Source organism: Equus quagga, chromosome 11 (assembly GCF_021613505.1).
Source record: "Equus quagga isolate Etosha38 chromosome 11, UCLA_HA_Equagga_1.0, whole genome shotgun sequence".
Classification (NCBI taxonomy): Eukaryota; Metazoa; Chordata; class Mammalia; order Perissodactyla; family Equidae; genus Equus; species Equus quagga.
In genome coordinates this window covers 100,010,814-100,024,002 of record NC_060277.1, presented here as the reverse complement: position 1 = coordinate 100,024,002, position 13,189 = coordinate 100,010,814, and the positions used below count along the sequence as shown (strand labels likewise).

The 13,189-nt window shown below is 41.0% G+C and overlaps 1 protein-coding gene across 6 annotated transcripts in view; it reads right to left on the bottom strand.

Annotated features, from left to right (window-relative positions):
- Positions 1-667: 667 nt before the first annotated feature.
- Positions 668-13,189, bottom strand: part of TLK2 (tousled like kinase 2) — a 109,988-nt gene continuing 97,466 nt past the window's right edge. For all 6 annotated transcript variants that reach the window (XM_046676329.1, XM_046676330.1, XM_046676325.1 and 3 more), the window contains 5 exons: positions 10,653-10,822; positions 9,272-9,410; positions 5,372-5,483; positions 3,781-3,888; positions 668-1,765 (listed from right to left, as the gene is read on the bottom strand). In XM_046676329.1, the coding sequence (XP_046532285.1) occupies positions 1,592-1,765; positions 3,781-3,888; positions 5,372-5,483; positions 9,272-9,410; positions 10,653-10,822 (703 nt within the window). In that variant the 3' untranslated portion in view covers positions 668-1,591. The remainder of the gene's footprint in view (positions 1,766-3,780; positions 3,889-5,371; positions 5,484-9,271; positions 9,411-10,652; positions 10,823-13,189) is intronic.

Sequence of the window (13,189 nt, the reverse complement as noted above, 5' to 3'; positions counted from 1 at the left end):
AAGAAACACTAGAGTCCTGAGCTGAGGTTCTCTACCCTTTCTGCCTTCCCTCCCCCTGCCCAGGGAACTTGCATGCCTGAATGCTGCATCTTTAAATATTTCTGGCTGAGCCCTCTTGCCACATGTCAGTAACATTCCAAGCTGGCTACCACATGTTCGGGCTCTGGCCTCCTTCCCTCTCTACTGTCGAGTGCTCTGCCATTTCAAGGGCACAGTGGGGCCACACAGCTCCCATTTCAGCTCCATCTTCAGTTGAGCATACATCTCAGAAACAACCAAATTTTTTAAAAATCAGTTCTAAAAGAATGTTCATATTTAGAATACCTACTTCCCTTGAGCTTATTTTTAAACTCCACTTGATGAATCTATTAAATAAAGTTAGACAAAGCGTGTGTGCACATACACACACACAGACACACACACCAGCACACACCCACAAAATTTAGAGGATTGGAGGTTGTTTCCTGTCAAAAGATCTAAGAGAGGAAAGCTTATGTGCTGATCACATTTTAATATCGTGGTTAACAAGAAATGTACACCATTTAGCGAGCACACAGAGACTGTGGGTAGGAACTCCTGATCTCTAGGGCATTTAGCTCCTCAGCCCATTTCTGACTACCTTTGGAACAGTTCCATTGGTTACTACATTCAGAGAATCCAAGAGGACTACATGGACAGATGAACCTTTATTTAAAAAAATAGCACTTCAAATAAATTAAAAGGGACAACCGTCAAGTGTTCAAATTGTGAAGAAATAGTTGAAAACCTAGAGAGACTCCCAGCTGCAGTCTTCTCACCTCATTCTTTGTCCAATGGCGAAACCCCACACATCTCAGGACTCCCACTCAGCTTTCTCCCTACCGCGATGAGGGAGGCAGCTGCAAACAGGAGACCAGACGGAGGAGAAAGCTGCATCTGATTGGAATGAATATTGCCACGTACTTGCTAATACGGGTTTCACTTTATGACCAAATGTATCTTTCAAAAATAAAAAAGGGGGGAGGGAAGCTGCATGTTTTTAAAAACTGAAATTATTTAGGGATAAAACACTAACTCTAGTGCCTTTAACGGGCAATAGCAACTTTTTTCCTCCGAAGTCAAACACCATCCCCAGCTGAGCCTTTGTGCTACAAGCTTTTCAGGAGATGTTACCTAAACTTTATTAAAAGAAAAGAACAAGTTTAAATATAGACACTGGACTAGCCCAGTCTGTATTTTCAAGTCCACATTCTTCATCTGAAGCACTGCATCAGGGACCCCCCTGAGTCTGCATGTTTTCAAGTTCACAGTACATGGAACCAGTTTTTCTTTTAAATTTTTTCCTCACTCAGAGCAGCCACATGCAGTGGCCGTTGACGCCGGAACCTTGGGCGGGGCCTTTTCCTATGAGGCCTGGCCAGAGCTGCCCAAGGTTTCTCCTCAATGAGAATCGATGCTGTCATGCTCTATGGATGGGAAAAAAGCAAGAAAATAAAAGCACCTGGTACAGGTTTCATGAGATCCATTCGGATTCGCTATGTTCCAAACCCGCTGCTGAATGCCATTTGTCCACTTTGTGCGTGTTGAACAGTTTGTGGCCTAGAAGTGGGTCTCAATTCGAAGAACTGTTATTGGACGCCCCAGAAGTTGATGCAATAGCAGCTCCAGCAGGGCTACTTGTGGAGACCGACTTTCGGATGTGAGGCAGCAAGTACGGGTCACAGGCCAGCTGCTGGACATCGATGCGGTCCTCCTTTCGGTAGGCCAAGCATCGTCGAATAAACGCCTGAAAGGAAAGTTTCTTGAAGAAGCCTGAAGCAGATAATCCTGGCACCCCCAAGAGGGAACCCTGAAGCTCTGTAAAAGCTGCCAGGGCCTAGAGCAAAGATCTTCTAAAGAGAAGGGGCCTAGGGTCTTTCCTAGAAACCACCAGGTGGCCCCGGAGAAGATCAGGGAAGGAGAGACACTGGCAGCAGTACCTCTCTGTGGCCACCGACTCCTTCCTGAACAGAGGTGGCTGAGCCATTCCTGAGGGGGAATGGGGCATGACCGCTAAATACCCCTGCCCCCAAAGCACAAACCTCTCTCTTTGCTTTGGCTGGTTTGCAATGGGCACAGTCTAACTTCATGGTCTTGCACCTATAAACCATGGCCTCAAGTGAACTTCCTGAGCAAGCGGGAATTGTAATGACAAACTACCACTAGACACAGGGTGAGGAGACCAACACTGACTAAACTACAACGTGTCACAGATCAGTAAATGCTTTCCCTGTGTATCTCATTCTTCCCTGAAAGGTCAGTGAGCAAACGATCAGGCACATACCTAAGTAGTAAAGGAAAACCTGACCAGGACTTGTCTCCCCAAGAATACTGCAGACACAAAAACATACTGTGAGTGGGGTTTGAGTGGAATCCTACTTTACTACCAAAATAGAGGTTCCCTTTGCACTAGGTATGAAGGGCTGTGTAGTCTCAGTTTCTGCTCTAACTCTTATCACAAAGACCCTTAAACAGATTATCTGTCTTTTTAACCAGAGAGTTCTACTTAATCAAAGTCTTATAATTATTTCAAATAAATGAATCGATTTTTAAAAATCTAAAATACCATTATCACCCAAAGTCCATACATTACATTAGAGTGATAATGATGTCTCAGTGTAGGTCCATTGATTGTACTAATGTACCATGCCAGTGAGGGATGTTGACAGTTCCCAGGGAGACCGTGCAGGCCAGGGGCGTGGCAGGGGAGGTCAGGGAGTATATGGAAACACTATATTTTCCACTCAGTTTTGCTGTGAATCTAAAACTCCTCTAAAAAATAAAGTCTATTTAAAAAAGACTAAAACATGAAATGAGCTATTAATTTTCTATTTTTTCCACGTTTAATTAGTAAAACACAAAAGTGTGATACCAATACTATTTTTCAAAATCAAAGACATCTATAGGTATTTGCTTGACTAAAACATTTGGAAGATAAAAACAAATTCACAGAAATGAACATTATGATCCTCGGCCTTGAAAAATGAACCTTTCTTAGTGAGACACGTGGAATAGGAGTTAAACAGGTTTTCTTGGGTTGGATACAGGTCAAATAAACTTTTACTTTGAATTTTCTTTCTACACAGCTGACAGTATAGGCTTTTAAAACAGCAGCCACATAGTTGCCCTGATAAAAACCTTCCAGTGCTTTCCATAACATAATCTGCCCTGCTGCCTTTCCTACCAGTGTCCCCTGCTCCACCTGCTCTGTGTACCTAGTAGGCTCACACTCACATCTGAGCTTTACTCACTTCTCTGTGCTCAGAACATTCTTCCCCAAATCTACACGTGGCCCCACCTTCACCTCATTCAAGACTTCTCCAAACCTTACTGCGCCATTGAGGCCCTCCCTGACCATGCCATCGAAAGGGGGCCTCCCCCCTCTCCAGCCCCTTGCTCTGGTTTATTTTCTTCATAACACTTATCGCCGTCTGGAATGTATCTGTTTTTATTTATTGTTTGTCTCACCTAGTGGAAGGTAAACTCCTTAAGGGCAGAGACCTTGCCTTGTCGTACAGTTCATTGCCTCATATTCACAGTTCCTTCTCCACCACCCAGAACAGTGACTGTGCTCAACAGGCACTCATAAATGTTTGTTGTGGGAGGAAAGAGAGTAGGGGTTGGAGAAATACACATTTAGAAGGAGGAGGATGTTTTTAATGACTCTTGCATTTTGTATTGAATAATCCCTCCACTGTTACCCAAAGAAATAATACAGAAAGCAAAGCAGTCATTTCTGCTGGCCAATGGGTCAAAACTTACCTTTGCTTCAGGTGTTACTACTGGCTTTGGCGGGAACTGCACTTCAGTAGCTTTAAGAATAGTATTTTCTTGTAAGATGTCTTGTTGGGACTGGTTATGGCCAAAAGGCTATCATATAAAAATAAAACAAACAAAAGTGGGCCTCTGGTTAAAAATGAAAGAGAACACAATTGAAAACCATAGGGAAGGGAAAGAAGATGTGTCTCAATGAAAACTGCTTAAGGAACTTTGGAGATGCTCTCCTCTAATTCTCCCATTTTACAGATAAAGGTGGAAAGGCTCAGAGCTTAAGTAACTTGTTCACAGTCCAATATCTAAGTTATGGCAGAGCTAGGACCAGAAGCAGCATGTGCTGGATCAGAGTACCTCTGCTAAGCTTTGCTTACAGCAAAGAAGAGAAGATTCAGGGCAGGAACCAGCAAACTCTTTTGCCTTGAGTGATACCTGTGGGCTTAATACGTATGTGTGCCCCAGTCAGACCCAATGCACAGATAAAAAGAGACATATAAGTAGGTACAAGAGTAAAAGGCTAAGAGCAGAGTAGGAAAAACACAGTTGGGGCTACTTAGTGGTTTCATCTGTGCCCCAAACTGCCATTTTCTAATAAACCCTTCAAAAATAAGTTCAAGTCTACTGTTATCCTTAGAGTGTTTCTACTGAGAGATCACAAACAATTCCTTCTAGATAAACTCTGCCACCATTATCAGCAGCACTTCCACATTACAGAGTATAAATAATAATTAACCCCTGCTAGCTCTGAATAGTTTCCCCATATTAGACAGGTAGGATAAAGAAATAAAGATCAAGGAGAAGTTAAAGAGGAAGCTGAAATCTGAATTAAGAGCTTGGTCTAGGGACTGTAATAAAAATATTAAGAGTCCAGGGGAGTTGCAGACCAGCCACATGGCTTATACCCAAAGCCTAATGGGGAGCACTGAAACATACAAACGCAGATAGCGGAAACATGAATATAAACACACAATTGGATCTTAATATATATATTTATAAGGTTTTATGCTCACAAGGAAAAAACAAACATGAGAATTCATTAGGTGTAGTTTACTACCTAAGTCATTAGGTGTTCAAATGCTATATTATCACCTCGACGAGAGGTAACAGACAATGAATACTTTCTGACACCCACTCCCCAGTACAGAAATATAAAGTGCGCTTTACTAACCACAGCTTTAACTAACGGGTGGTTGAGAACAAGCAGCCCTGCACATATTCAAGTTTCGGTTCTTAGAACCCTTAAGAAGGGCTCTTGGAAGATTGTATACTTCAATTATTTCATTTAATTCCCTACACATATTATCAGAATAAAAACATATCCCGGATCTAACTGAGAACAGCGAAAAATGCATGTGTTCAACAGCCCAGCAAAATTCATTACGTGCACTAGGGCTGAAAATTTCCGCTTATGCATAAAGCTTTGACTATTAAGCCTGTGTTTTCTTCAAACCACAACTTTCAGGATTCCATTTTGTATAACCCGATGATTAACTCCAAGAGACTAACCCAGACTGTGCCACTGTATCCACGTGCCACCCAAGAAGGAAGTCAAGCCACCACATCTGATCTCCTTTCTTACCTTCCTTCCATAAAGACACTGGTAGAAGATCACACCCACTGACCACACATCAACTTTATTTGAGATCTTTGGTGGTTCTTTCCCAACCACAAAACACTCTGGTGGTAAATACCTGGGACAAAAGAGAAATTAAAATTCTTAGAAAAATGACTGTAAAAATCTAAGACACATACAAAAAGGCAATTAGAAGACCCTGTTGGAAATTAAAATATCTGAATTGAAAAAGCAACTCAGACCTAGCTGGAGAAAGAAAACGAAAATATACTCTGACTTAAGGAGGCAGTAATGTCCTCTAAAGCCTGAAAATACATTTCTCAATTGACTGAAAGAGGTAAATATTTTCCCTAGTTCCTACTTCACCCACCCCAGCCTCTTTTCCCAGGGTTGTGCCTAATGCAAGGGTTATTCAACAAGTTTAAAAAAGGAGGAGTAAGCACAAAAGAAGTACAATCCCTTTTATGATGGCTGCATCAACAAACATTGAAATATAACCAGAAGTGGTGTGGGTTTCCTTTCATGCTAGCTGAAGAAGATGTCTCTAAAATAAATATTTTAAAAGTCTATCTGAATTCAGGACCCAGTACAAATCTCTGAGGACGGTGGCTATTCTGTCTTCTTAAGGTAGCCTCTTTTGGAAATGTGGACTGGAAATAACTACTATATATAATCAGTGATGACATTAAGGTCCAAATTATCAAAGTATATTTTACATTTCTGACTTTAAGGGTGATCAGGGGCTTACTGGAAGACTAAGAAAAAGTGCACAAAGAGCCAAACAAACTAGTTTTCAGTACAACTCAACCCTCATCTGAATTCCTTCCCTCCCCACCCACCCCTAGCCTCTAAAAACACTAGCTGGACAGCCAACCACACCAAATTGTATAGTGTGGAAGGTAAGTGCCTCTTAGCATTTAGGAAACCAAACAAATATGCTAACACTCACTGCCTAGAGTCTTAGCCATAGCATAGCTGGAAGGCAGAATTCTGAAGATAACAAATCGATTTCTGCAGATTTCATGCTGGCAAAATCAATTCCATGAAAAACTATTTTACACCCTGCTGTGCTTCTGGTATAAAAATCTAAACTTATAGCCTGAAGGGGACCACAAGAGTTGAGAAGCAGAAAATGTTCAGATGATGGGCTTTCTTCTTTTTTTTTAAGTATGTTTAGTTTCATGTTCTTGTCTCTTACTTCTCTTCTTTTTTGAGGGGGGCGAGGAAGACTGTCGCTGAGCTAACATCTATGCCAATCTTCCTCTACTTCGTACGTGGGACGCCGTCTCAGCAGGGCTTCATGAGCAGTGTTTAGGTCTGTGCCCAGGATCCGAACCCGTGAACCCTGCGCTGCCAAAGCAGAGCACGCGAACTTAACCACTAAGCCACTGGGCTGGCGCCCTTACGTATTATTTTTAACACACGTTTTTGGATGATTAAGACCACTGACCTAGGTTATTATTTCACGATGAAAACTTTTAGCCAAAACACACATTGAAAAATGAAAATATAGACACAGAACTCACAAAAGAGGGGGGAAAAGGCAAAGAAATAAAGATACAGGAAAAAGAATTTTTACGGCTCTTCCAAATGTCACTAAAACCTGCCTGAGCCCTAGTTTTCATGGTTCTAGATTCTTCAATATATTACTTAGATATGATCTTGGATAAATAAACAGAACCTTGATTCTAAAATTATCATTTTAATGTATTTGTAATTTTTTTGTAGAGGTGGTGGGGAAGAACAGAGTTATTGAACTTGTCTAAATGCAGAGCAACAATTTTGCCAAATATTTGGAATACAAACGAAATTGCCACCTGATAGTACAAGGCTGGCAATCACTTTCTAGGTCTAAGTTTCCCCATCTGTAAATGAAGAAATAAACTAGTTCTCCACCCAAATAATACTGAAAATCATAAGCATTCTAATTCTCTACCAAGGACTCAGGGAGGGAGAGTAGAAGACAGCTCTATGACACCACACTGTGTTCTAAAAAACAAACGTGGTTGCACATTCCATCATGATAAAATCCTCACAGAGAAAAAGGATTCTCAAGGCCTAGTCACTTATTTAAAAGTAGTATTCAATGTAGAAGAATTATGGAATGACCAAATACTGCAGTCACTTAGAATCTGTTATGTCCTATCTGTAACTCTCTGGAACATCATAGGAGGATGAAATATTGAGGATGGTGATTATGACAATGTTTCCACCAAAGGGAGACTTTTAAAACCTTCATAGAAACCCGTAAAATCAAATTTTCTCAGAAGCCCCCTCTCTACTTTACTTTTTATTATGAAAAAATCTTCAAACATAAAGTACAAAGAATAGTAAAATGAACCCCCAAATATCTATCATCTAACTTCAATAATTATCAACATGTGACCAACCTTTGTTCATCTACATCCCTTTCCTCCTCCCCCCAAACAGGTCACTTTGAAGCAAATCTCAAACATCATATAATTTTTATTTAAATTCCAACCACTCAATTTTTATAGCTTAGCAAATACAGCAATAGGTAGCAATGAGATAACTAATTTAAATGTGAAAAAGCTTCACCTTTAAAAAAAAAACAAGCTACCAAACAAAAAGCTCAAATCCAAGTTCCAGTGAGTTTAAATAGCAGAGGTATAGACCCTGTTTCCAGAATTTCCAACAGTAGATATTTTTGTATCATTTAGTGACAGGAACACTAACCCACAATAACCACCATAGTGAATAAACACTGTAAATGTAGCTTCTATTTAAAATCTAGAATCTCCTAAGTTTTAATTTAGGGACTGATTTTCACTATAGGTACTATCTCCACAAACAATAAGGAACAAAGGAAAGTAGAAATTTTGTGGACATGCTGTTTTTAGCAGGATTTGATTGATTCTTTAACATACATAACAAACACGATCGGCCTGACGAGAACAGGGCTGACCCTGTGTGTTATGGACGACATCCCGCTCTTCTCTGTCTGCTTTGGATTAACACCCTCACTCCCAGGCAGTCACTATTCTGCTAAGGCCCAGGGGCCCTCAACATAAGTGATCTGACCAACTCACCCTGGGATATAATAGCACGCGTTACCCCTCCCTTAGTGCTACTGGAGACTTTCTCCATGTTCAGAATCACACATTCCAACATGTGGCTCTGTGTTACCCTCTCAGAAGTGAAAAGGAAGCTCTGTTAACACACCTTTACAATCACAAAGTTAAATGCCTGAGCCACAGGTTATCTTTTTTGGTTCTGTCAAAAGTAATACTAGGCAAAAGTAGGACAAATCATAGAAAAGGAAGGTAGAGCTAGCCAGGGTAGGATGGTTGGGGAGATGAGTAACAACAGATGGGAAGAAATGTGGCTCAAAACCTTTTAGAACATGGCTGACAGAGGTGGATAAATTTCTTGGCAAACTGTGCTCACTTTTTCCTATCTAGATTGTAAGAGATGCTGTGGTAATTCTAAATTCTGATCTTCACAACTCCTTAGTTCTTGAGAGTCCATCATCCTCAGACAACTCTAGAAATGAATCTCTCATCCCACTAACCCATGGAGAGAGAGACCCACGTTTGTACTGAAAGAATTTAGGGCCATCCTTTACATACCATGAGCAACCTTATTCTCCACCTATCCAGTACGACCAGTCTTATGGAGGAAACACAGAATCCAAACACCTGGCCACACATAATCTCTTTCCCAATGGTTTTCAAGAAAGAAAAGGAAAATCAAGACAAATTACTGTAAATACAAAGAGTCAAGCTGCTGAAAAGATAGTAACTATTTGGGCAGGAAAGTCTGCTTTAGTTTCCAGCATTTTTGCCTAAGCAGACAAAATACAAATAGCAATTATAAATTACCAACACTTCAGTATAACACAGCCACATATCACTAGCCAACCTGGCAAAGCCCCCAGATACCTACCAGTAAGTACCAGCACCTTGTGACGTCAGCTCCATGCCATCCACAGAATTGTAGCTATCATCATCCATGATCTTGGAAAGACCAAAATCTGTGATTTTTATCTCTCCACACGCTGTACCATTTACTAAAAGAATATTACCTAAAAAGATAAAAATCTTCATGAAGAAAAACAGACTTACTAAGAGAAATATCCAAAGCAATAAAAGACAAGAAGGGAACAACTGAACTCAAAACTCTTGCATGCAATAACACACATCTGAATCCCTGGAATAAATGATCTGGACTCTGTGTGATGGGGGCGAGTCCTCAGTGTCTGGCTGCAAACTTCTATTTTCCAAGAATTACCTGCTTAATGTGCCAAAACCACCACTATGAGCAGTGGAAAAAAAATAACTTGCCAAAGTAAAATATCACTTGTACAGTTGGTCAAAAATGGTGGGAAAGTTTCATCTGAACTTTCAGTAAGAATCTCTAAACCACTCCGTTCATAACGTTTTTTTCACGAAAAAAATCACAGAAAACATACAAGGGAATGAAAGCTAGCAGCACAGTGCCACCTAGAGCTCCTGCGGTAGGCAAATGTCTTGTACGCAGCGACGGAGAACCCAATCTCATAACGGCCATCTTTTTAAAAACCACTTCATTGTAATGAATTTTTTAGTTATTTGGAATGTATTAGAACATTAAAGAATAGTGAGATTTGATATGTAGCTACCAGAAGAGGAAAGCAAATTTAACAACTGTGCCACACAGGCGGTAAATGGGAATCATCTTCCTAATGCCCAAGCTAAGCGGGGTAGAGCTGTCTACAGAGAACACACGCAGACTTCTAAGAAACAGCTGAGGATGACAACAACAAAAAATAGAGGGAAGAAGTCTAACTGCCCTCTACTCTTTGCTGAGGACTATCAAAGTGAGATAGTAACCATACAATAAGATGAAAAACTCTGCCTGGAATTTAATGAAAGGGGAGGCATATGTGCAAGAAAAAGTCACTGATTTCTGGGCACTTATCAAAGAGACTTGGAGTAGAGGAACCGCTATGTAGGGTGAGCAATGGGAAAACAGAACTGAGCTTGCTCTTAAAAAGAGCTTGAGCTTGTTCTTAAAAAGAACAGTTCTTTATTGGACTGACATCATAAACTGCCCTGGTTCTACAGACAAGGGCATTGTTTCTCCAGAGCCTCTAACACGACTCACCTCCTAAACCCAGCGCCGCGTGGCCAGGACTCTATTATTCCCACACCTACCCAGGCAATCCAAAGTCAGATGTTATTAGGCCTTCTTGGCTCCCGCCAAACTCTCTAACTTTGTAAAATTAAAAGTCATCTGTAAGATCAAAGAAAAGCCAACAATAGTGTCTCCTGAAAGTTACACATACCTGGTTTGAGGTCATAGTGTATGATGGGAGGTTTTATTTCATTTAAGTACTTTAAAGCATTCACAATCTGCATGATAATGGATCGGGCCTCTTTCTCCGACATTAATTTGTGCTGTTTCAGGTAGAAGTCCAGATCGTTTCCCTCACAGTATTCTAATACTGTACAAAACCTAAGACAAATAAACCAACATTTGACCACAGGATAAGAGCAAACAGATTAAGACAAACTGAAGCAGCCCCAGTGAGAACTTCAGGTAACTGTCTTCTCATACCTTTCTTCTTTGTCCCTTCAAATACTCTTCTATTCTTTACCCAGTATTGCAACCTGAGTGGTTTACAGAAGAACACTGCTTCCTCTCTTGGTGAAGAGCCTCCACACCCTTCCTGCTGGAATCTGTCGTGCTAAAGTTCATCATAGCAAACCTCTTCTTGAATCCAAACTATAAAGCTACAGATCTGTTTGGAAGGGTCTGCTTCACACATCCACCTCACATTTCTAAACAAGATGTTGTGATCAAGGACACCATCCTCACTGCAAACATTTTCTATGAGCCTGAGTGCTGACAGTGAGGAAGATCTAGGGTTTGCCCAGGTCCCAAAGACTAGTCGCACACCACATCTCTTGGCAGTTTGGCACAATACTGTACTACAATTTCTCTTTACTAAACACAAGGTACAAAAGAGCTTTTAAAAGTACAGTATCTGTGGTTCTAACAAATGTGTTTCGACACAGTATGGGTTTTTTCCCTTCACTTATATCAACGCATCATACAGACCCAAAATTAAAACTACATACCATTCGTGGCATTAAGGGTTATATGTGTTTATCTTCCAAGGCAGTTATAAACTTAAGTAAGGCTTCCTGAACTGTTTGAGTATTCCTGAGAGATGAATACCTTTTAAACTATTCCAAGCTGTGACAATGCAGGTGTATCACTCAGGGTCTAGCCAGGAAACAAAAACCACTTGAATATTTAAAACAGAGGGGCTTTAATTCAGGAAACTGATCACAGAGATGATGGAAGAGCTGAGAAGACAAACTGGCCAGTGAGATACCCCAGAGATCATCTAGAGCAGGAAGTCATTAGCACCCTAAGGCCAGAGGGCCAGAGGGAGGAGATGGTGCAACCAGAACCCAGGGTTACTGAGGGTAACTGGAACCACAGTTGCGGGGGGAGGGAGGGGAGGGTCTCCACCCACAACCATTTCTGTCTCCCCAGTGGCTGAACACAGCTGAACAACTGACACAGGACCCTGGTAAACACAGCCTACAAGGGTGAGCTTACCTAAGATGCATTAACAGGGGACAGTGAGGAGCAGACTCGAGAGGAAACAGGCTCAGGACTAGCACAATGGGCCTCTGGGCAATTTGCTGCCTTCAAAAGGCAGTGCAATGAAATGTGGACGTGCACAGTCCTGTGGGGTCCAAAACTGAACAACAGCTTATGCTTCTTAGGAAACATACAAAAGGCACGGTAGCACCCTATTTGGGAATAAATGTTGGAAAAATTACAGGTTTTCTGATCTGAGACCCTGAAGCCTGAGATACAGACTCTCATGCTTAGTGGATTTATTCTTTGAGCCAGTGCAAGTTGAAAATAAAATCTAACTTTCAATATCCATGAAACTCTCAGAAGACTTTTTAAAATGATGGTCTGACTTATTTTTGGTGAAAATTCATCATAAACACAATAGGAAGATCAAAGTAAACAACTCAAGAATAGCACAGAATCAGCTCAATTTCTCAGATAGCTAAAAGTATGTATATGACTCAAAACAGCAGACACTCCAAGCCATTATATTTATCTTTGAAACGGTTTTGGTACTTACATTTTGGGGGAGTCGGGGTTGTCTACCTAGTAGTCAAAGAATTTACTCAAAGAAAACAGTAAAGTCACCCTGTGAAGACCTGCTCTCTAACTAGATATTTTTCTGAATTCCACCCCATGCTAAAAACAGATGGCTATACCTGGTATAAGGGCCACTCTACTGGAAAGGAGAAATCCCTGAGCAGATGGAAGAAGGGACAGATCATGTTTCCAAAGGGAATTATGGTCTCCTTTTGGGGTCATTTCTAAATGTGTAGCATTTACGGTTCTCTGCGTAGCAATCTCCGAGACAGCTGCTGTCTGGAAGCGGCCAAAAATCCTGGAATCACCCCGGGAGGCTAAGAAGAACACTTGCAAGCCAGTCCTAGGGTATGTTCTCCAAACTCAGTTCAGACTCCTACAGAGAAAACGTTTCCAAATGCTGAAATCTCTCTAAACTCCTAGATAAACCCAGAGGTGCTAGAGCCTGACTATTCCAGGTAATGAAATACAACAAAGCCTAAGATTATTAAAGATTTCAGAAAAGGCATTTAACTTCTCTGGTCCCCAAAACCTATAAAATGAGAAGGCTAGACTGAGATCCCTTCCAGTTCTAATATCCTGTAAGCCTAGGAACCTTATTTTAACATGCAGCATCGGACTATGCCTTCATTTGTGCCACGTTCATTCTCATTCTATGATAAAAGCAAATTGCTGGTACTGCTTTAA